The sequence below is a fragment of the Beta vulgaris genome, chromosome 4 (genome assembly GCF_026745355.1).
Source record: "Beta vulgaris subsp. vulgaris cultivar EL10 chromosome 4, EL10.2, whole genome shotgun sequence".
In the NCBI taxonomy this organism is placed as follows: domain Eukaryota; kingdom Viridiplantae; phylum Streptophyta; class Magnoliopsida; order Caryophyllales; family Amaranthaceae; genus Beta; species Beta vulgaris.
Window position 1 is genome coordinate 56223809 of NC_079205.1, and position 24817 is coordinate 56248625.

The 24817-nt window shown below is 35.2% G+C and overlaps 3 protein-coding genes and 1 long non-coding RNA gene across 4 annotated transcripts; 3 read left to right on the plus strand and 1 right to left on the minus strand.

Annotated features, from left to right (window-relative positions):
* Positions 1–5559, minus strand: LOC125497040 (uncharacterized). Its single transcript, XR_007273591.2, has 2 exons — positions 3455–5559; positions 1–184 (listed from the first exon to the last, which is right to left on the minus strand). It is a non-coding gene; the product is annotated as an uncharacterized LOC125497040 (long non-coding RNA).
* A 3901-nt stretch (positions 5560–9460) lies between these two features.
* Positions 9461–12823, plus strand: LOC125497041 (uncharacterized). The gene is made up of 2 exons (XM_048643346.1): positions 9461–11702; positions 12689–12823. Exons 1-2 carry the CDS (start codon positions 10644–10646, stop codon positions 12722–12724), a joined length of 1095 nt encoding a protein of 364 aa, XP_048499303.1. The 5' UTR covers positions 9461–10643; the 3' UTR covers positions 12725–12823.
* On the plus strand, positions 9626–10607 carry LOC125496775 (uncharacterized). Its single transcript, XM_048642347.1, has 2 exons — positions 9626–10489; positions 10572–10607. The coding sequence occupies exons 1-2, from the start codon at positions 9626–9628 to the stop codon at positions 10605–10607; spliced, it is 900 nt and encodes a 299-aa protein (XP_048498304.1).
* Positions 12824–21800: 8977 nt separating the features above from the next.
* On the plus strand, positions 21801–24541 carry LOC104890719 (putative F-box/LRR-repeat protein At4g15060). Its single transcript, XM_048643347.2, has 5 exons — positions 21801–22095; positions 22407–22517; positions 22650–23546; positions 23645–23818; positions 23926–24541. The coding sequence occupies exons 2-5, from the start codon at positions 22485–22487 to the stop codon at positions 24352–24354; spliced, it is 1533 nt and encodes a 510-aa protein (XP_048499304.1). The 5' UTR covers positions 21801–22095; positions 22407–22484; the 3' UTR covers positions 24355–24541.
* Positions 24542–24817: the final 276 nt, after the last annotated feature.

The window sequence follows — 24817 nt, forward strand, 5'->3', positions numbered from 1 at the left end:
TAGAGACAAGTGACCAAATTCGAATTATACTCTCTTTGTAGCCTATAAATAAAATGCAGTTGCATTTTAATAAAAGTAAAATTTGTTCTAATTGTAGTTACATGCTACATAGCAACTGTAAAATCAATACGCATCAAGAAAAGAGCTTGGCCTTCCACTGCTCCATGTCATCCATTTCGAGCAACTGTAAAACCAAAGAAAAGAAGAAAATAAATACGCATCGACGAAAGAGGAAAACTAACACATAGTACATAATCAGTTACTATTATGTATAATGTAACAAGTGCATTGCCAATGAAAACCTCACAATTTTAGTATATTTAAATGCAACTGAAATTCAAATAAAAACCCTTTATTATCCAAACAAAATGATAGAGCTATAGTGTAAGTAAGTGGGTCAAAAACAACACCATTTGCATTCACAATCTATAGTTTAAGAAGTGACACCATCACAATCCACCACATCCCAACATATCTCTGGTTCATTAAGTACTACAACTGGAAGCATGAGAAAGCATACTAGAGGACTCTATAGTAGAGAGGTTGACTCAGAGGTGGAGGATGGACTATGGAAAAGGGAGGTTGGTATGGTATTTTGGGAAGTGAATTGACGGAGAGGAGAGGTTAAACCGTTAAAGGCAGAAATGATGAAAATCTGGGAAGGGAAATGATTGGATGTGCATTTTAACTGGTAATGTATGCCAGTCATTTGCACGGATTGATGGGGTGCAAGGTGTGAATAAATTGGGGGTCAAGGGTAAGGTACACAAGTCCTTTGCATGAATTGAATGGGATGCAAAGGGGTGAGGGAAGCCCATCCAATCACTTTGGGATATGAGAGTTTTATTATACATATAACAAATAGCATGCAACCAAAGGACGACAATTTCCCACCAAAGAAATCACGAGAAATATATCCAAGCCTTTGCAGCTCTTCATGAAGTATAGTCATTATCAAGAAGTTTATCTTTCCTCTTTGTAGGAAGATTTCCATCTTCTTGTGGTTGTGAAGCATAACTATTCGCTTATCTCTTAAGATCAGAACACCAAGATATCAACTAGGCTAAATACCTATTGAAGTTGGTTGATACTGTTCCCTTTAGCATACTCAAGGTAAGTCATTCTGCTCTATCCCATATGTTTACTTGGTTATCTTGTGTGTGTTGCTGTGCATTTATAGTGAGTGAGCTTGGAGGAAAAGGGGGGGGGGGGTTAGAGGTGAACTTTTTTTTATAGAGCATTTATTGTTTTATATTATTGTGAATAAGCTGTGCTAATGAGCTATGGAGAACTTCAGCATATAAGCCAAGCAAATTTTGATCTCTGCACTCTGGATGCCTCCATTTTCTTGCAGTGAGTGGGACCTGAGAGGCAGAGAGTTGGCTGGGATTTGATAGCCTCCTTAATTTATATTATAACGATATTGTAATGTTTTTAGAGTTGGTATTTTTATATGTTTGTCTTTGTAAGTTTCTGATTGACCATGCCATTTTGGATTTAATTTGATTTTTAGGGCCTGATGATTGTTGACCGCTCTTCCCTATATTCAAGGAATTTCATGGATCATCATCGAGATATGAGGCTAGACGTAGACAACATGAGCTATGAGGTGGGTACAAAATACAATTGGGCTTGAATTATCTACCTCTACCTTTTTGATGATCTGACTCTAACTTGCTATGATGAGCAGGAACTACTTGATCTTGGAAGTAAGTGGGTCAAAAACAACACCATTTGCATTCATATGAGCTGCAAATCGCGATAGCAACGATATCTCATCAATGCCATGAAGATGATTATGCTGCAATTCTACTCCTCTAACTAGGAAATCATAATCTACCAATTCAAAGCCAACTTTTACAGGAGTATAATTTTTTGCCCACAACTATTAAACATGGAAAATCATGGCACTTAACAGAAGTTGAATATATTAAACGAGCTTAAACTTATGTATATATCCTTTGTCACAAATTAGTTCCCAACTTGCCATACATTCCATTTCATGAAATCTAATTTAGTTGCAACATACTTGTTTTCCGTAAGTTTTTTTTTTTTTGAGGGGATGTTTTCCAAAAGTTATTTTGCTCTATCTATCTTTTATTTTTTTAGTGGAGAACTTGAGAAAGACGAAGCATTCTAGAGCCTAAAGCCATGAGGATTTGTAATTTTCATTTTTCTAGTGTTGGGATCTCTATGTTTTAACTGTACAACAAGCCCTTCTGTCCTCCATTTCATTAGTTCCATTAATGCAATCTGTGCTTCCTCCCTCGAAACTAATCTAGCAATAAGCTTGTCCACATCCTTCTCTTGCTCGGGTGTCATGAATTTGAAGGGTGGAAGGTACTTCCCACTGTTGTCCCTTACCAAATAAAGAGGGTCCAAAATGTAAGCAGCAGCCCAAGCAGGATGGTAGTCGTTTTTCCTGAATCGTTGTTCGATCACCTTCTCAATGAGAGCTTCAGCAATGTGGTACTTAACACACCAATCTGTCACCTTGGTCCTAAGCTCTTCCCACAGGTGCAGGCAATGTCCAACTGAAGGCCTATCAGTTTCAAACTCATGAGCCATTTCTTTCACTAATCTTACCAACGACCGCACTGCTTCCAAGTCATTCCAAAACCCCATATCCCGAATCATTTCCCCAAATTCCCTGGCAATCTGGTCCTCCATTGAGACTATCTTGTATGATTCATCTAAAAGTACCAAATTCAGCACTCGAGCTGAGCTAATTATGTCTTCTATCAATGCATAAACAGGCTCGAAACCTTAACCGAGCAATCTTGTATACTATATAGATTTTGCATTCAACTGGCCTAACTATCTTAAAGGAGTCAAATTTGTCCCCAACTTACATAACAGAGGATGTGAACTGAGTGTGCCTAATGTACATGTAGTAAACATATGATGTACATGTAGTAAACATATGATGTACATGTCCAAAATCATTATACTGTAGTACCATTTGGTTCGAGAGGCATCATCTATGAGACAAGACAATGAACCAAGGACAATGAAGCCAACTGCCACAATCATATTATATATTCACTCATAATGTCCTTGAGATTTAATGTACTTGTAGTGTAGCATTAATTTACATGTAGTATATACATGATGAACATGATCAAATTCATCTCATCAATCGTGCCCATTACCAGCTAAACAAAACAGAGATGATCAAACTCTTCAAAAGCAACCTCTTAAACAATAGTTCCTCGATAGCACACAACCACAACACAAAACGACATATACAGAAAAATATGAACAAAATTTCAGTAAAATTCCATGACCATTAAGAATAGTTTCTAGAAGACTTAATTTTCGATTAAAAGATGCGAAAAACATAGCTAGTAATTACGAATCCATAAATTAAGAGAAGAACACAAGAAAAGAACACAAGTACATCAATAGTAAAAAAAATAATTCGAATTCCATTAATTAGGTTTATACATCGTACTTGGAGATAATTGAAAAAAAAGTGCAGCACCAAAAGTTACTTGATGTATGGATTGCGATCACGCATAGAATTTCAGATTTTGTTTGCAATCAGTTGATCGATGATGAGTGGTATGAGTTTTCGTTTTTTTTCCTCCTGTGAAAGGTAATGTTCTACGCTCAATTGAAAGGTTGCCGCGAAACACAAGGTTTCGTTGTTAGTGATTTGGACAAATTGCAACCCTTAGGTTTTGTATGATCTAAGGGTTGTGGTTGATTCTCATATATATTTCTATTCTCACATAATTACAAATTTTCACCGGATCCCGATTCTATATATATATAATGAGAAGGACCCTTAAAATGACAAGTGTGAGAAGTTTGTTAGAATAGGAGTTGAGCTGGCAAGATGCATAAGCAACTTCCCTGTGAAGACTGAAACGAAATGACAGCATAACAAACTTCATGATAAAATGACAAGTGTGAGAAGTTTGTTAGAATAGGAGTTGAGCTGGCAAGATGCATAAGCAACTTCCCTGTGAAGACTGAAACGAAATGACAGCATAACAAACTTCATGATGTTGCAGCTCACGACAGCACATGTAGGTGCCTGTGGAGTTTGATAATGCATATACTTGAATACTTTATAATTCATCTATGGTGGTTTACTTTATTGATAATTCACAATTTCGTATTTATGGTGATCTTGTCTTAAATTTGCTATGCCAAAACCAGTTTCAAGACCTACAGTGGTGCGTAATTTGGCAAGATCAGAGCGGGTATGAAATGGCCAAGACCCCAAAAAATGAAACAACATGAGGACGCAGCTCATGACCATACAGTTTCAAATCATGTATCATCTTTGGATAATGCTGTCCAAACCTCAAGAAGAACATTTGAAGAGCCCTCCTTGGAATATCAACGCCAGCCAGGTGGACGGACAACAAGTCGAGGATAGGAGCGTTCAAATGGTGCAAATGAGGGTACGTGGACAAATACTGATGCACAACTTGGATGGAAATCCTAGTACTTTTGTGGTGATAGTTATTCGTAAAAAAGATTCACTAAAGATCGAAGACTGATCATTGAGCAACTTGAGTACGAAGTGGCCACGAGGCTTAAACTTAAGGTCGGCAAATTTAAGATGAAGTACGTGGATGAAGATAACAGGTTGCTTGGTGCTAATGGCTCATGCTTCTAACTTAAAGATAGAGTGCTTTGGATCATGCTTCGCTTTCAAAATCTGGGAAAAGGGTTATTGAACTGTTTATAATATAAATTAGATAGATGAATTGCATAGGTTGTACGTTATTTATCTTGATTCAGCCTAATGAGTATTAACTCACATATTGCATGGCTTTTGATGAAGTTTTTTTATTTATTAGGCTATTATTGTTGATTGAATCTATGATGTACTCGATCTGTATTTAGTTCTAACGAGTAACGACTTATGTATTTGTGTTGGAATTTTAGATTTCAACTTTTAAGTCGTCAACTATGCAAATTTAATTAGGAACTGTGCAAAAGTAGGAAGAAAAAACATATATACCCTGTTGAAGAGCATGAATCCAAGGTCAATATCAATGCCATCAACATTGACAGTTTTAGGATGACCACCCAATGCAAGTGATCCTGCTTCTCGTACAATGTTACACTTACGCCTGCCTTTGCATTGCTAGCTCATAAGCTGCTCCCAATCTATTCCTCCTCCTATCACTGCAACTCGTTCCATCTTTTCTTACTTAATCTTCCAAGAGACTTAATTAAATGTGCTGCTTCTTAAATGTGCTTCTTCTTAAATGCAAAGTGTATTATCATTTATCAACATCACCCTGAAAAATAATATGGGATCAAGAGAGAGAGAAGAAGATCGAGTATAGAGATCGAATACCTTTGAAGATGAGAAATAATATGAGTATGCAATTATGTATTTATGTATGCCTTGCGTTAATGTTGAAGAGAAGAATGACTCACATATCCTATTAGCTCGCTAGACCTATTTATAACTTTATAAGCATGCACTAGTATGCTTAAATGTCCCATTATTTCCTTATGCATATTCAGCAAGATGTTAAGTTGTAATTCAGTTATTCTTTAATAGAATAGTATAATAAAAAAAAACTAAAATGCAAATTCACGTGTCCACGAAAATTATTAAACACGAGACGGGAAGGGAAGCAATACGCAAAATATATCAATTTGATTTAGTGGGCAACCACAACCACATCAAAATATGGGAATAATAATTCAACTCATATCCTCGTCAACCAAGGCTGATTTATTTTACACTACAGTAGTATTTTTGGCACGCGATCCTACATGTAAAAATTTTATTTGGCACTTATTTTTGAGCATATGTAAATATTACTTCCTCCGTTTCGATTTATTTTTTACGTTTGGAAAACAACCTTATGTAAATCCTTTGGGACAGGTATGTAATGAGATTTGTGGCAAAAGATGTTGCTTCACTTGGTGGACAAATAATAAAAGTAAAAAAATCGTCTACTAACAAACCTAAATCCGTGAGGATTTATATGGTATCACCACCGCTACAAATCCGTACAATGCTACCTCATTTGTTATATTGGATCTCTATTCTTGGAATAATTATGAAAAAATTGAGTATAGTTGTACCGTACAATCGATTGTACTGTAAAATTTACCCTCATATTTAAAAACTTAGTTTTTAGAAAGATGACCATTGTAGATAATTGTAACCCTACAATTGCTATCTTCCTAAAATAGACAAGTGATGATGAATCGGGTGACAGATGAAAAAAACTCCATCTGTAGGCCGTAACCCCTTTTCATCCATCTAAATTGGATTTTTTTCCGTTTATTTAAACACTAGTAGTTTTTTATGATTTCATTAATGTTTACTTACGTTACACATACATCGTACACCCATGATTTGTGCTAGCTATGTGTATTTTTTTTTTTTTTTTTTTTTTTTGACAGGAGCATGTACAATGGTAAGCTAATTTGACAATTAGCTTACTATACCACATAATATTTCTACTAATTTTCTTTTCAAGCTAATTTCTTCTCCAATGGTTAGCTATAGCTTTTTATAAAACAATTATATTGTTTTTGTTGAAAGTAGTAGAAATGCAACTTCCCATGCAATTTGTCTTACTATTTCTCCTAGTTTTTATTCCAAACAAATTAGCTTGCCAAAGCTAATTTGCTTGGCCAAGCTAATCAATAAATTTAGCTTCAATGGTCAAGCTAGTAGCTAGAAACTTTTGAAAATTGCTAGCTAGTCCCTAGCTATAACCATTGTACATGCCGAATACTAGCTATGTGTTGCGTATATGTGTTGATCCGTCTATGACTAGCTATATTATATTATATTTATTTGATTGATTTGATTATGCTATCGAAGATTATTTAATATACTAGGCAAGATAGATTATTATTTTTTTGACGTGTAGGTAAGATTGATTATTGTTCTTGTTTGGGTACTAAAATTATATTAGCCTCCTGTGCAATGCACATTTTATATGAGCACTAGTTGACTAGTTCTTTATGTGTGCGATGTATGTTGTATTGTTGTGTCAAGTTTTTTACTCTAGCTATGAGCTCTAATTGATTGATAATATACATTATCTCAACTTATATAAATGGCAATTATAAAATTTTGCTAAAAAAAAATGAGATTATAATTTTTATTGCAATCGGATCTTTCAATAGATAGAAAATATGTAAATTTTGGTTTACAATTTATTGAAACTTCCTTTAATTAATTTATGTCATTTTATTTTTTAGGCATAATTTTTCTGTTTTTACTAATAATTGTGTTAAACCTTCCTTGTTACACATACAAATTTGTAAATAAGAAAGGCATAATAAACATTTTTGTTGGTGTTTGTTGATGAACTTATATCAATTAATTATCTTGGTTTCGTGGGTTTGTATTTGTGGTTGTGGTGGTTGGGTCTAGTGCAGTGGTATAGGTTAGGTTGTTGTGAATACTTGTGATGGAGAAGAGGAGGAAGGAAAAAGAAAAAAAAAACACAAGGACAATTAGCTATTATACCCTGACTTTAGGTGTACATAAGGCAAACCTAATACGGAGTACCTCATGAGTATATAAGCTAGCAAACCTAAGAAATTTCCTTTTTAAAAAAAAAAAAAAATAAAAATAAAAATAAATTGTACATTAATTGTTTAGATAAATAAAGATATGCTCACGATTTAGGGAAACCAATAAGGTGGCATGTAGCCCTCCCTCGGATTTTGGGTATTGAGCTTGATGCTTTAAGCTGCAAAGAAAGGCACTACAAGTACAAAGTTTGTGTGCAATGTGGCTTTAGAAACATGCACGATGCACATATACTCAAAATATCCAGATTAGAGTGCAATATTAGAAATACAGATTCAGCAGATCAAATTATGGAAATTTATGTCAAATGTACAGTTAACAACGAACCCACATAAAGCAAGCTCAAATTATGTCCAGAGATTTGAGGATAGCCTCTAAAGAATAATGACGAATTGAAGATCATTTAACCTAGCTATGAGATTCTGAAACAGAAACCCCTTAACAGCCAAAGATAATTCTAAAACAATCAAGTTTTCAACTTTTGCTTTTGCTTTTGCAGCAGCTTCTAATCTCTGTTGCCATTTAAGTGGGGCTTCTTTCCTTTCCAGGACACGTTTCTTCTTCTCCTCGACCATCTGAAGGAACTTCTTGGCTTGGCATCCATTTGAATACAAAAACCAGCTAAAAATCTGCATTTTGGTATGAAGATGCAGGAAAGAGAAAAAATCATGTTAGTTAGTTCTTCTACCAACACTTATATTCCAAAAAATGTTTCACGAACAAGAATACATTAGTAGACTAATCAAATAGGAACAAAAGGCAAACTAAATCTCCCACAGGAAAAAATAGATGAATAAGTAAAATTAGATAGGGTTTTTCTAAGGTGTGCGTGTGCCCCCGAGTTTTTTCAAATCCCAATTTGTGCCCTCGAGTTTGTTTGACTAATTCAGCAGTGCAGTGCCCATTTATGACTTTCATTAACTGTGGTTAATTTTTATTACAAAAAACAAAATAAATAAATAAATAAATAAGAAAAACCCTATGACTCTTGACTTTCCCTTGAATATGATCAAAGCTCTGTTTCTATCAGACATACACTTGAATGCCAAAAATTCCAACAAGGAACCCTAACTTTTTCACTCAAAATTTTTGTTTACGATTTTGTTTCGATGCTAGAACTTCCATCTGAAGGCGTCGTTTTCTTCGACTTTTTGAGTTCGAAATCCCTAAAAATCGAGTCTTTTCTTACTTGATAAGGTCAGTTATTTCTTACCCTTTTCATTAAATTTTTTAGCACCAATGAATTTTCTGGTAACTCTTCATGAGTCAGTACTGCAGACTTTATTTTGGTACAACAGCTTAAGAAATGGAATGGCAGCATTGGATTTCTCTGTATGTGTCCAATTTGATTTGCTTGTGTAAGACTTATTCAGTTGATAGTTTATTTGCAACAATGTATTTGCTTGTTGTGTAAATGAATATCAGACTTATTCAGCATAAGCTATTACTGCAGACCACAAATACTCAATTAAATATCAGAACTAATTCAATTAAACCAATATCAATTGCATATCCATTCAGTTAAACCAATATCATTTGCATGGAAAGTTTGACTCTTTAACACCACCGTCAATTAAACCAAGTACGGGTTCTAGAGAGATGAGAGAGAAAATCTCTCTCCACTCCCCACCCCCTCACATACCACCACAACCCTCTTCCACCCCAACCGCCCTCACGGCACAAAGCGAGAATCCGAGCCAGAGTCTCCCGAAGCAGACCCCCGTGGTTCCAGCAAATGCCGCCGTCATCGTCGCCGCAGATTCGCCCCCCTCCTCTGGCCCTCCGCCGTCCCATTCGCTGCGCTCCTTTAAGGATGTTACCCAGGTTTCTCAGGGGTTAGGGACCTTGGAAATTGTGGAGGGTTTTCCCCTACAGGTGTCATCGGTCCCGTATGCTGAAGTTCAACCTCTCCTCTGTAAGGAGGATGATGTGTTCGTTCCCATTTCCGAAGGTAGATACCTTGACCTCGTCAAGCCATGGAACGATGCTATAATTTGCAAGGTCGTTGGGCGGTCCTTTTCTCAGGATTTCCTAAAGAAGGAACTTCAAAAGGTATGAAAATGGAAGGATAGTGTGAACCTTGTCTCTATGGGGAGGGGTTTCTATAGTCTTCATTGTGGAGCCCCTGGAGAAAAATCTCGGATCCTGTCCGATGGCCCCTGGTTTGTTATGGGGTCCCTTGTATGGGTGCAGGCTTGGCAGGCGGGATTTAAACCATCCCAAGCAACAATTTCTCAATATCCAATATGGATTAATCTCCCTGAGCTCCCCCTTGAATTTTACCATAAAGAGATCCTTCATGCTGTTGGGAATGCTATTGGTAATGTAATAAAAATTGATGCCCACTCTTTGACGGGAGATCGGAAGCGATTTGCAGCCATTTGCGTGCTCATGAAAGCCGACCAACCTACTCCGAGCAAAGTCTGGCTGGGTGCTTCGTGCCAGGAGCTCGTGTTCTCTGAATCGCCGTGGGTTTGTATGGTCTGTCAAAAAGTGGGTCATGCTACCAAGTCCTGTTTGAAGAGATCGCCGGAAACCATGACTGGTCTGGGGAGTGTGGAAATCACGAGTGAAAAGAAAACCCAGGAGGAGTATGCATGGAAGTACGTGGGAGGTAAGAAAAAAGTCATCAGGCCTGCTGGGGTTGACTCCCAAACGGATAAGGGTACTAGGGGCCACATTAAAACCAGGTGGACCCCTAAAAAACCGGATGACAAAACGTTGGAGGAGAGAGAAATAAGGGGCTCAGATTTGACCTCACCTCACAAGCATGGTCCCAAGGAAATCTTGGGTTTCCAAAATCCTTCTGGGAGGAACCAAAATGCTTTTGCGGCATTACAGGTTTTGCAGGGAGAAGTGCAGTCCTCACCCTCTTATGTGGGGAAACGTGGAGGAGAGAAAGAAGAAATTGAGTGTTTACCTCAGCTTTCTGTGACCCCTATCCCGTCGGAGGTATGCCCCCCTTTTTCAAACACTGATACCCGTTCCCCCCCCTTACTATTTAATCCACCCTCTGTATCTTCACCTCACAAAGAAAACCAAAGCTCCCAAAAAATCTCAAACTCTCTGAAAGTATTACCCAAAGAAAAACCTCTTAAACAGAAGGATGTGGAGACCATGCGACCCCAGTGTACTGGACCTATCCGAATCTCTCTCCCCTCCTCCACCTTTGTCTCCTCCCAACTCTCCTCCCGAGCCAAGGATGATGTCCGTAACCCCACTCAGCCCGGTTTTGTTTGGCCGGCCAGTTCGTCCGCTCAAGGTCGAGATCAATCCGGAGGAGGTGGAGTACTACGTACCGGACTCCTTAGAAGACCCGAACGAATTCTATACGGAACTTACGTTCATGGAAGTGAAAGCACTTATTCTCAACCCCGCGTTAAACCCCGAACAAGCAGATCACTTGATGATGTACTCCAACTCGGCTTTCCGTCCAGCTCATGTCCCTCAAGTCCTAGATGCCGATCATCTTCCCCAACATATGAGAATTTTCTTGAAATGGTTCCTCGAGAAAGAGGTAGGAGTAGAGAGCGAAGAAAGAGCCATGCTAGCAAGTTTGGGCCCATGGGTAGACCCAACCCCCCTCCTACCAATGGTTCGAACACTCCTTCGGGTCAAACAGAGGGATGTGCGGATGATAGCAAAGAGCAACTCCAATGCTTTGCTCCTTGCACGCTTGCATCTCCCAATGAAACAGCTGGGGATCACAGTCACTTGGGCCGAGGGAAAAGAGAGAAAAAGCCCGCGAGAAGCAGAAGTGACTCTCTGGCCTAACAGGAGGGCATGGACATGCCCACAAACCGGAGCCGAGGTAGACCCATGGGTAGTAGGAAACGAGGAGGTGCTAAAGATGCTCCTAGAGAAAAGACTGCTATCTAAGGGAATGACGGTGCTTTTTTGGAATGTTCGAGGGTTGGCTCGCCCTTCTTTCAAGCCTAACTTCAGGCTTCTCATGAACCAGCATTACCCTTCTCTTGTTGTGCTTGCGGAAACGTGGGTGGGCCGCGAGAAAACTGACGCGATTATTGCGGATTTGGGTTTCGATTCGTGGCATTTGTTGGAACCTGATGGGTTTGTGGGGGGCATCCTCCTGATGTGGAAATCGCATGTTTTGGACTTCCACGTTATTGGAGAAGGTGCTCAGGGAGTCTATGGTGTAGTTGAGGTACGTGCATCTAACATCTCTTTTGTTCTTACTGCAATTTATGCTAGTCCTAAGTTTCATACTCGCAAATTATTATGGCATGAGTTAGAGGCTTTCGCGCATAATTTAAACAAACCATGGTTAGTCCTATGTGACTTTAATGAGGTCATTAATCAAAATGAAAAGTTGGGTGGTCGACCGGTTTCTAGAAGGAAAACTGATTTATTTGCTACCACTATGGATAATTGTAACTTGGTTGATATGGGGTTTAATGGGCCGAAGTTTACTTGGACGAATAAAAGGAAGCTCAACCCGATCATGGAAAGACTTGATAGAGGGTGGGCAAACATGGAATGGTTTCAATTGTTCCCAAATGCAAACTTGTGGCATCTCCCGAGAATCACATCTGACCACTGTCCTGTCCTTCTCAAACTTCAAAATGAGGCCTTTGTACAAGGGGAGAAACCCTTTCGTTTCGAACCAATGTGGCTTCTTGACCATAGGTTTAGAGAGAGTGCCCTTCCCAAATGGCCCTCCCCAAGTAGGTCAATCCAGGAAAGCCTTAATGCATTTAGGGAGACCCTTATTGACTGGAACCAAACAACCTTTGGGAATGTATACCGTAGGAAGAGGCGTCTGGTAGCTAGGCTGAAAGGAACCCAAATGTACCTCCAGGACCATCCCAGTTCACCTTTTCACCAGATAATGGAGACCCTCCAACAGGAGATAATGGAGACCCTTGACCAGGAGGAAACCCTTTGGAAATCCAAATGCCGTATGGAGAGGATCGGGGAGGGAGAGCGTAACACCAGATACTTCCATAGAACTGTCCTCATTAAGCGTAACACTTCTCGAATAAATAGTCTGAGGCGATTATCGGAAGCCCTTCGACTTGCAGTGGCAAATAGCCTCCCTAAGGCGATTATCTATTCTGATTGCCAGGATGCCATAAACCTCCTCAAAGGGGGTCACTCTGACCTTTATTCCAATATGATTATTATGTGCAGGCAGTGGCTCACCCAGAGACCGGATCTTCAGATTAAACACTGCAGCAGGAAGTTCAACCAAGTGGCGGACAAGATGGCTAAGGCGTGTAGAAACATGATTGGAGATAGTGCTGTAACTAGGCTTTTTCCCTCTCCCCCTGGTTATTGTATTGAGCAACTTCTCTTAGATTGTAATATGTTTAACATTATTAGTTAATGAGTGAAAGCCATGTTTACCTAAAAAAAAAAAAAATATCATTTGCATGAATACTCTGATTACATTGAATCAGTTGATTACACAGCCAATACAAAATGAGACTTGACTTCAGTAATCCTAACTTACAATTTCATTAACAAAATGAAAACCACCAAAAAACCCCATTTCATTGACAACTCCTAAAACACCAGACAATCAGTACAAAATCAAAAAACCATCACAAGACCATTACAACCCAGCATCATTTCAATTTCATAAACAACACCACCATTAAGAACCCCAACACCAGAATGCAGCATAAATTCGAGATGGAGAAAGACAATTCGCCAATCTTCTCCTTCAATCCAGCCATTTGAAGCTTCAATTCAACATTGGAACCACCACCATCCACGACTTCATCTCGCATTTCAGTCCTACCCCTTAACACCATACTGCTAGGGCCTAGGGCCCACCCAATCGAAGAAATTGCAAATGTCGCACTTCCAATAAGCCTTTCTACGGTTATTATACGATTTGGAGACCTTCAATTTACACTCCATAGGACCTTCAATTTACACTCCAATGGAGGCTTGCATTCACATTTTGGGGGAATAAAATCCCATGGGCAAGGGGAAATTGAAGGTGAACGAGAGCTTTATGCGTATGAGTTCAGATACATTGAGGAGGTGTTTGGTTCACTAGTTTTAGGTATGAGGTATGGGTTTGGAATGAACAAAACCCATACCTAGTGTTTGTTTAAGTTATTTCTAAACTTTAAACCCATACCTCAAACCCATAAGGTATGGGGTTAGAAACCAGGGGGGAGGTGGGTATGGCTCATACCTTACCTCTAGGTATCAAATAAAAAAAGATTTTTCATTCCTAAATGAAACCAAACACAAGGTATTATGTATCAAGTTCCAAACCCATACCACCTTGGTTTCATTCCTGATTCCAAACCCATATCATAATATGAACCAAACGCCCCCTGAAGAAGTTCAAGAAGAGAGAAGAGGAGGGAGAGTGCGAAACAAAGTTTATTAGAGTGAGGATGAGAGAGGAATAAATCATGTTTTAGGATTAAGGCTCCGTTTGGTAGGGCGTAAAACATTTTCCCGGAAAACTGTTTTCCTCTATTTTCAGTTTTACATTGTTTGGTTGGCAAAAGAGTGTAAAACCATTTTCCCTTTGGGTAAAATTACTCTCCCAATGATGGAAAACCATTTTCCTTCCAAAATGAAGGGAAAACTATTTTCCTTCTCTCTCTTGTACACTCCTCTCACTACCTCCTTACTTTCCCTTTCATTTTCCTTTCATTTCATCATTTTATTTACATCGAACCAAACAACGGAAAACTAATTTTGGGATTGTGTTTTCCATTGTAAATTGTTTTCCATGAAAATCATTTTACACTGAAAATATTTTACGCCCTACCAAACGGAGCCTAAGTATTAATAACAAAAACATATACGCTAAACAATGATTAACTAAAGTAACCAATGTGATTACTGTTCATAATGCTTAAAAAGTTGGAGGGCACAGATTGCGATTTTGAAAAACCATGGGTACAGCTTAGAATTTGAAAAAACTCGAGGGCACACCTTAGAAATACCCAATTAGATATATAAGAGATTGAAAAAAAAAAAAAAAACAGGCTCGACCCACGTATGGGATTAAAGCTTAACAAATGGCAAGTGGAAAATTGATGATTCAGAAACATTGTTCAACACAGATCAATACAATAAAACAGCAAACAGATTAAACCAAAAGCACATATAATTAAACAATTAGCTGTCCTTTAAACGCAAAGGCTATAAAGAATGAATGATTTCTCATATTAATCTCTACCAAACTACACCAAAGATCAGGCATTATGCAAGAACATTCAGATATTCCATTAGGCATTATGCAAGAACATTCAGATATTCCATTATATATTTATATTACTTAAGCAAAAGCAAACAAGAAAAGAAGAATACAAAAGAACAAAAAGTGACAATGGCCAATGCTAAACATCTAAAAATTCTTCTCAATCAGCTATTCTCTATCACCAAGCATAGACTAACAGAGAGCAAACTTAACCCTTTGCAAGCAATGTGTAATGAATCAATATTAGTAGGATAAGGGTCATGTAGGTATTTTATAATAATATAGATACTAGAAGTTGGTACAAGTTTCTAGAACTTGTTGCGTAGTATTGTCTATAAATAGTGCTAAATAGAGAGAGCATAGGTATGTTGAATGTATTTTGAGTGAAAACTCTTGGGAGAGTATGAGTCTCTCGAAAGCTCATGTTTTAAAGAATTCAAGCCTCTCAAATGCTTGATAACTATCTTAGTGTGTTTGATTTCATTTTTTCATTCATACTCATCATCATTAGTTCTTAAAATATTCTGTCATTAGTTCATAAATTCAGCAATGATCATCATTATAATACTATCATCAGCTATGTCACTTCATAATACAAAGGAAACCAATCGCTCAAAACCATAATATAGGGACTAAAAACCTAACATAACATCAACATGTGATGACTAAAATTAAAGAATCCTTATGATGACTAAAATTAAAGAATCCTAGAGAATGTATTCAACTGATTTAGCCAAATTGCCCACACCAAAATGGCAAACTGCCTGGTTCAAGATCGAACAAACAAGGTTCTGCATATGGGAAAGTAATCGGATGCAATTTTATATTCATCGACTATTTGCCGAATATCCCTTCCTCCAGATTGTGTTGTGAGCTGATAAAGCTAATTGTTATGTCAAACAATCTAAGTTTCACACCATCGACTAATTGATCAAAACATAATATAGTAACGTATCACAAAAGATCAAAATTCAAAAACCTATCTTTCTAATAAGAGAATGGTGATTTAAAATCATCAAGTGGTTAATTGATCAAACAATTGGTCAACAATAAAAAGTTAAAAAGACAATCACACTCATCAATTTCACATAGTAAATCAGCCACTTCAACCAAATAACAAAACCTAATGAAATTCTTTGAGATAAGCTATGATTTCGCTAAACTTTGACTTGTAAATTGAGACAATTATCAAATTAATCACAATACACAATTGCAAAAACAAAAGAAGTGAGTTTAGGAGCTCAAAAGACGTTAATCTTACCTTGTTCAAGAGAGTTGATGAAGAAGAACCTCGATGCCGAAACAAAAGCTCAAATTAATACGGAAGAAACCCTAATCAACAAAGGGAACAAGTTAGCTGTATGTTGATTGATTGAATTGTAACCCGAATTGCGCAAAACCCTAACAAAATCGGTGAAGTGACGAAGAAAAGGGGCTTACCAGTGAGATGTAGGAGTATCTAATAGAGAGTCGGGAAGTGAGACGGCAACGAGGGAGAAGAGAGCAGATCTCGAGGAGAGAGAAGACTGTTCAGCCGAACCAATTGAGGAAGACCTTTCTCTTTTCGGTGATGAGAGAGAAAGAGAGAGAGAGGGGATGAAACAAAGATGGTGTTTCTCACTTTCTCGGAAGCATCTATTCGTTAAAATGGGGTGGAAGAATGTGATTTTTGAAGGTGATGCACAAGCAAGTGGTTATTCGCGCAAACAAGGGTGAGGTTTCTCGTTGCGGGTTGGTTCAAATGCTCGTAGATGATATTATTTCTTTGCTACGGAGTAGATTATTTTGAGTCTTATTCCTTTGAGTTTTGCAATCGTAGTTGTAAATCTTGTAATAGAGTGGCTCATCGCCTAGCTCAATGGGTGGTTCGGTCCTCTAGTGTCGAAGTGTGGTGTGAGGAGTTCCCTAGCTGGTTCATGCATGTTGCAGGTTGTGACTTTGTTTCGATTAATAATAATTAAGCTACTTCTTCCTTTCAAAAAAAATTAAAAATTAAAAAAATTACACCCATAACAAACATTTATGATTTTCATTTCGGAAAAGAAGTCAAATGAAAGGAACCACAAGGAATATAATACAATTAGACTAGAGCTTATCAAATGATTCCGACTCGAAAATTTGTGGGTTTTGGGCAAGATTTTTCAACCCGAATTCGGGTCACATGGCACAACCTCATTAAAAATTTTCCTTCCAAAACGTTTTTCTTTTTTCATTTTCTTTTTTTGTAAAATTACTTATAATATATTAATTAAATCTAATTTAATTTTTAAGGTAAATCTAATTAAATCTAATCTAATAGGTAATAAATAATAAATAAATTTTTTACTTAATTCTAGAACATTCTTCTTATCAATATATAATTTATAATTATTTATAAAATTGCAATATCAATCAATATAATATAACACATTAATATATATATATGTGTGTGTGTGTTCATGTCAATTATTGTTCATACTCTTTTCAATGTATGTTTTGTACTCCCTTCGTTTTTAAATGTTGTATACATTTGGAATTTTGTCACTACTCACAACATAAGAGAATCTTCTAAATTTCTCTTAACATATAACTCAAAATAAAATCATGTGGGGTGTTGTTTGATTCGTTTCAATGAGTTCTACAATAATATATAATTTTTGGTAATGTTTAATTAGAGATATTATCAAAATAAAACGTCCATGGATATGCGTGCTAAACTGAAATGGTAGAACATTTAGGAACAGAGGGAGTATCCTTCATATCTTTAGTTATATTCTTATATATTTGTGAAAATTATAACGATTGAATATTAATAAACTACCATTAATACGAATCAAACAAGATCTTTGTAAAATTCCTTTCACTTGTGAATAGTTGAAAAAAAAGTGATATGAACATTAAGAAACGGAGGGAGTACAACGGATCTTAAATTCAATATACAAGTATATGGCCCCGTTCTCTTCAACTTATTTTCAGTATTAATAAGTTCAGATAAGTTCAGATATATAAGTACTAATAAGTTCAGATAAGTTCAGTTCAGTTCTAATAAGTATAATCATTACTTTTTCCTCTCACAAAATAAGTTCCAATAAGTTCTAATAAATTCAGATAAATTCAGATAAGTACGAATAAGTTCAGATAAGATAAGTAAAAATAAGTTGAAGAGAACACACCCTATAAATTGGAATAACTATAAATATTCAAATCTATATGGAAAAAATATATTCGAATTGATCTGAAAAAACAAAAAGAAGAAGAGAAAATCAAATTTTAAATTTTAATGGAATTTGAAAATAATATTAATCCAAAAGATGGATTAAAGTTCAACTAATCAAGAGAAAGTCACCTGTAAATAAAAAATGGTTTGACTAAAAAATGATGTTTCCATCCATGCCTTGTTGAATGTTGGCTGTAAAGCCTGTAACGTACAATATTTAATTATTTATATTCGTACACGATCGATCTTTTGCACAAATCTTTGGAATTTTTTCTTTGGATAATGCAAAAGTGGGTTTTAATTCCCAAAATATGCCCAAAAAAATTAAAATTCCTTGCGTACCGTCCACGTAGGACGGCACGCGAAATTTTTTTTTTTTAGTAAAACTGCTACTCGGAGTAGCGGTTTATAAGTGTCGAGATTTTTTTTTTTTTCAACTTAGGTAAAACCGCTACTCCGAGTAGCGGTTTATTATGAAAACTGATATCTGCTTACCATATTTTTGCCCAGGTAAACCGCTACTCAGAGTAGCGGTTTATATTTATAAACCGCTACTCAGAGTAGCGGTTTATATTTGTAAACCGCTACTCAGAGTAGCGATTTTTATTTGTAAACCGCTACTCCGAGTAGCGGTTTATTTTAAAATTAAACCGCTACTCTGAGTAGCGGTTTCTGTGGGTTAAAACAAAAAAAAAAAAAAAATTTCTCGCGTGCCGTCCTACGTGGACGGTACGCAGGGAATTTTGATTTTTTTGGACATATTTTGGAAATTAAAACCCACTTTTGCATTATTCAAGGAAAAAATTCCAAATCTTTGTACCAAGTACACAATATATTTCCATGTATACTTTGATTATTTGTGTAATTACATTATACTTTTTTTGACGAGGTAATTACTTTAAACTTGATATTAATAAAATGTCAAAAGCTAAAGAGCGCCCGGGTGCGGCGGTGCATTAGATAAGTAAACTAAAAATTAGAATATTATGTGAATCTAAATATATATTACTAGATTAATTTCCCGTGCGATGCACGGCTACATTAGATATTGTTTATTAAATATATTTTTAGTTTTAATCTTATTATTATTTTCTTATAAATATATTTTTATTTGTTGATATTATTTTTAAGATATACTCCGTAGTTGTTATCTTGTAGTTTTTATTTATTTAATCTTGTATTAATAGAAAGATATGATATTTATCATTATTATTTTAATGAATCTTTTTTAATTACTAATTATATAATTTTTATAATATAGTTGTTATTTAGTATTTTTTTATTATTTAATCTTTTATTAATGATAAGATATGATATAATTGTTACTCTAAACGGAGTATATAATATTGTTTTTTTAATTTAATTATATATTTTTCTGGATAAATATGGGACAATAGATAATTTTAATCTAATTTTATTAGAATTCTGATGTCATCGGTGCTTTTGGCAGCACGTTTTTAATGAGAGGCCGTCACATAAGCATTAATGACAACAATTGTTTTCTGCGTTATTAGTATTTAGATAAGTTTTACAGATAAGATATATAGAAAGTTATGATAGTAGCTTTATTAAAATCTATTGGAAAATCGAGTAAAACTTATTAGTTGTTATTTAATTAATTTATACAAATTTAATTTTAAAAAATAGAGTGATGAGATGAGATATAATTGTTTTTTAGATAGATAAAATTGTTGTTTTTTTTACTAGTTTTTGATACCTAGATTAAATTTAAAATAAAGTGAGATGATATATAGTTGTTGTTTGGATAATTTTTTTTTAATAATATAGTTTTTTTAAATTTAATTTTTTCCAGATTTAATTTAAGATAGAATGAGTTGACATATAGTTGTTTTTTTTAAAAAAATAATAATTTATTTATAATGTCATCAATACTTTTGGCGGGAAAATTTTTAATGAGAGGCCGCCACGTAAGCATCGATGACATCAACAATGTTTTGCTTTATTATATTTAAGATATTGATTGATTGACGAGTAATTTTGGCATGAAATATTGAAATCTAATAATTATACTCCCTCCCTTTTTTTAGTTGTTCCAGTTTCCTTTTTGGATGTTTTCTAATCGTTGTTCCAAACCAATCTAAAAATAACTTTTTCAATTTTTACCTACTTTATTTAATCTAACATTAATGAATTATCTCTTTCTAAAGTCAACTTTCATTACTTTACCCCATCTATTCACCCAAAATAACTTTTTCCCAAAGATTTTTATTCACACATTTACTCTTTTACCCAACTTACTCAATTTTTTACTCAACTTACTTAATTATTTTATCCAACTGAATCAACTCTTAAATATCGTGCCAAAACCGTATGAAACATCTAAAAAAAACGGAGGAAGTATGATTTTAGGAAATATATTTAGTACTTAATTAACGCAAGGGGCGTCCGTCAATAAGAAGATCGTAATAAAATTAATTAAGATATACAGAGTATATTATATTATATTTTAGTAACTAGTTTTGAAGCCCGTGCGTTGCACGGGTTGTTTTTTATATATTTTTTTGTTATTTTTTCTTAACATTATTGATTTTGTGTGACTGTAAAATGAGATTTTTCAACACGATTTGATTTACATACTTCATCTATTCCTTTTCCATTGCAATAATCACCACTTTGGGCAGTTTTACTTATCTATTTGGACCAATCAACTTTTAGTAAAAAAAAAAACAACTTTAATTGTCAATATTATCTTTACTTTATGTTAATAGTTAGATGGATTATTGGCTATGAAATTGCATAAGAGATTCTGATTTGCATAGTTGATTCATAAAGCTAGTAAAATTCATACCATTATAGGTATGAAAGAGTATAACCTTGAATAAATTCTGGGTTAATTATCGTTCGACGTCTTTTTCTTGCTTCTCGTGATAAGTCTGGATCAGAATATTGGTGAGCCATTGTTGTAAGTTGTAGTGTTGTAAGTATATGGAAATGGTCAATTGTTAGCTAAACATGCATATTTATAGTAAAGTGAATCATAGCCGTAGAGTGATAAACTCTTATCTCTCAAACTCTAACTTTTATTATCACTCAAACTCTAAATTATATTATCTCTAAATTAATAAGATGACGTTGCAATTAGATAATTTATTTGGGATATGACCATGAGATATTTTTGATGAGGTTTCGTTTGATTTTTTTTTACAGTTGAAACAAATGATAATTCGATTCTCGTCATTTGAATTTATTGTTGTAGTAGATATTTCTTAGCAATTGAAACGCAAACAGAAAAAAATAATTGAAATAATATGAAAATATGTTTTATATTTCTAATAAAAAACTAAAAAATATTGAAATAGATAAAGTCTTATCTCTCAAACTTATCTCTACATTTTATTATGTCTCAAACTCTAAATTTTATTATCTCTAGATTCTTATCATCTCTAAATTTTATTATCTATAAATTAATAAGATGACGTCATTATCTCTAAATTTTATTATCTCTCTTAATTTTTATTATCTTTAAATTTTATTATCTATAAATTAATAAGATGACGTCTCTAAATTTTATTATTTGTAAATTAATAGGATGACGTGGCAATAAAGTTTTATTATCTCTAAATTTTATTATCTATATTATCTCTATATTTTATTATCTGTAAATTAATAAGATGATGTCTCTAAATTTTATTATTTGTAAATTAATAAGATGACGTGGCAATAAAGTTTTATTATCTCTAAATTTTATTATCTATATTATCTCTATATTTTATTATCTATATTTTATTATTTGTAAATTAATAAGATGACATGGCAATCCTAGGTGGCGCGCTCTATGCTCCCGAAAAGTTCCTCCTTTATATATATATATTGATGATTGATTACCCTGCCATGCAACCCTTTCGCTCTCTCCTTATAGGCCCCACTGGCTGGACGACCTCTCTGTGTTTTTCTCTCTGGCGCTGCGCTGCTGCTATTGTTGTGTGGTTGCTCGATCTTAATACTGTATCATTGTTAGTGTTAAGATATTATTTAGGAGATATTGTATATATCTTTAGATTTCCTAAATTGTGTTAATATCTTTTATTTCCTATACTTATCTTTTAGGATTAGGAATATGATGTACTATATATATATACGTTTTGAGGTGAATGAGAAGGAAAGGTTGTTGAGTTTATTTTATCAGTTAGGGTTTCGGTTTTTAAGGTATTCTTCTTCTATCCCCTCTTCTTCCCCCAATTTTGTGTTCAATTCTTTATCTATTTTTAATTTTGTTCGAGTTATTATTTTGCTAGAGTTTTGTGTCAATTTTGTTGGAATTATTTTGAGTTTTTGTTTCAATTATTTTGCTATCTTATTGTTCATGGAATAAATGGAATTTTAGGTATTACTTTTCCTCTCTACCTCTGTACTTCATGTCAAATCGTTGCGTTTATTTTGATACGCAGGGAGTAGTAATAGTCTAATGGATAAATTAGATATTACTTATGTTCTTTGCTCTTTGACCTGTTTCGCAGATTTTACACGTACAAGGATCGGAGTTTGGTGGAGGGTGTAGTACTCTATCGTAGTGTGACCGCAGCTTGCTGTTTGGGATGTCTACTTGTGTACCTAACCTCGGGCAAAAGGTTAGGTTTTCATAATAAAACACCAAGAATGATCAAGAGCTTTTGAAAACTCTTGTTAATTCTGATAATGTATGTGATTACCCAAAGATAATGGGACATGAGATGACATGCATACTTGCTTGTTGATGACAGGTACAAAATGAAGATAAGGACCGGCTTAGCAGCTTACCAGATGATATACTAGTCTCCATCCTACAACTAATTGATATAAACGATGCAACAAGAACTAGCGTCCTTTCAAGACGTTGGAGGTATTTGGCTCCGTATTCTTATTTTACTGTTGTGGACTTGGATGCTAGAAAGACATCGCTGGTTGATTGCGAGACTGGCTATATATCTTATAATGATGTAAAACCCAAATTTCTGAATTGGGTTCATCACTTAGTAACTTCACACCGTGGGCCATTCATTAATGACTTTAGAGTTTGTTTCCCATTAAGTCAGGAAGATTCAAACTGTTTATGTAACTGGATCAAACTTGCTTTTTCTAAAGGAGTGAAGAAGTTAGAGCTAAATTTTTCTATGTCAGACTTTTTCGATTTTCATGAATATCCTTATTTTTCTCAATGCTCCTTTCCATCCACTTTTTTCAAGGGTTTGTGTTTCAAGAATGGGTCTAGCAATCTAACATCTCTATGTCTGAGGTTTGTTAACATAAGTGGAGAGTTACTAGAGTTGCTTTTATCTCATTTCCGCCTCTTGGAATGGCTATACATTGAAGGCTCTGATGATCTACAGAATCTTAAGATCATAAACTCATCTGAAAAGTTGAAACACTTGGCTATACACCGGTGCCAGTTTGTAAAGGAAATTGAGATACATGCTGTCAATCTTTTGTCGTTTGAATTCTCACACTTCCACGAATCCCTCAATTTCTCTGGGTTTCCTGCCCCTAGCGTGAATGTGATATATGCTAGTGTTCCATCACTCGTTGATGCACGGTTTTGTTGGTGGCGTTGCCCTAGTTTGCTTCCATATTTGTGGCAGATGCATTGCTTTGCTGCACAGTTGACTAAACTTTCTCTTCAGGTAGACTTTGTAACTAACCTTATCAATAACTTCGTCATTCTGTTTGGTTCATAATTATCATAATTGGTTTATGCCATTTTTTGTTTATACGTATACAGATAATTGATAGTACTTACCAAGACCCGCACCTACTACCTTCCTTCCCTAACGTGAAGAACTTGGAGTTACAAGTAACCATTGGTCACCATAGCTTTGATTGGAGGCATATGAACCTTCTTCGGCTGAGACGCTATGCAGAGGCTTGTCCAGTCTTGGATAATGTTAAGCTGCAGGTAAAATATATACGTGTTCATCTACTAGTAGTCTAGTACCCTCATCTTTTGCAACATCATTCCACTTATTTTGATAGTTTTTTTTATTTTTATTTTTATTTTTACAGATAAAATGGCGTTGTGATTGTCCCGGTGAGAAAGAGATGCAACTATCTGATTGTGAGTTGGATGTTGATTTTGATTCCGAATATGGTTCTGATTTCGATTTGGATTCTGATTCTGGTCCTGAAGAATACGATTTAGAAGATGTTAAGCAGTGGTTGGAGGAAAAGGAGGGAGTTAATGCAACCTTACCTTTCTTGCGGAAACTTGAATGGACTGCAGCATTTAGTCATCACTTTGAAGCCGAATCTGAACTCGCCTTATACTTTGTCAAAAATGCAGTCATGCTTGAGAAATTCATTTGTAATCCACGGTTTAAGGATGAGAATTGGAATCAGAAATATGAGCATGTTCTCGAAGAAGATGCTCGTAGACAACGTGCTAGGAAATTAGCTCTGGCTATACCATCTTGTATTGACTTTACAATTTTGTGAATTCATCTACTTCTTTAGTAACATAATAACATCCTGTCAAAAAAATAACATTATAAATGCAACAGTTTGAATTTAAACATTATTCACAATTTTTACTTTAAAGGTAAAGTTTGAAATATAATCATTTAGGGTCTGGTTGAATTCGACTTAACTTGTAATTTTTATGATTTAGTTTTTACATTTTTTACAAATACATAATCATAGATATTAATCTTTAAAGTGTTGTCTCGCCATGCGTAAAAAGTACAATTGTTGACTTTATTTTATTAGAGAGGAAGTATTAACTTTTGGAGTTGAATTTTATTTGCAAGCTAGATTTTATTAGAGGTGTTAAACGTGTCGTGTCGCTTACATTAACGGGTTGAGTCCCTACAACCGGTCCGTTTAATAAACGTGTCGGGTTAACTCATGTACTTAAACGTAACAACAACCTCCACCAAACTCGTTAATAAAGGGTCAATTT

Excerpts from the sequence above, each read along its gene's own strand:
- LOC125497041 (XM_048643346.1), top strand. The coding sequence starts at position 10,644 with ATGTGGAGACCATGCGACCCCAGTGTACTGGACCTATCCGAATCTCTC. Across the intron at positions 11,703-12,688 it reads GAGTCTATGGTGTAGTTGAG|GCAGTGGCTCACCCAGAGAC; the intron begins GTACGTGCATCT and ends TATTATGTGCAG.
- LOC104890719 (XM_048643347.2), top strand. The coding sequence starts at position 22,485 with ATGTCTACTTGTGTACCTAACCTCGGGCAAAAG. Across the intron at positions 23,547-23,644 it reads TGACTAAACTTTCTCTTCAG|ATAATTGATAGTACTTACCA; the intron begins GTAGACTTTGTA and ends ATACGTATACAG. Across the intron at positions 23,819-23,925 it reads TGGATAATGTTAAGCTGCAG|ATAAAATGGCGTTGTGATTG; the intron begins GTAAAATATATA and ends TTATTTTTACAG.
- LOC125496775 (XM_048642347.1), top strand. The coding sequence starts at position 9,626 with ATGGGGAGGGGTTTCTATAGTCTTCATTGTGGAGCCCCTGGAGAAAAA. Across the intron at positions 10,490-10,571 it reads TGACCCCTATCCCGTCGGAG|AAAACCAAAGCTCCCAAAAA; the intron begins GTATGCCCCCCT and ends CACCTCACAAAG.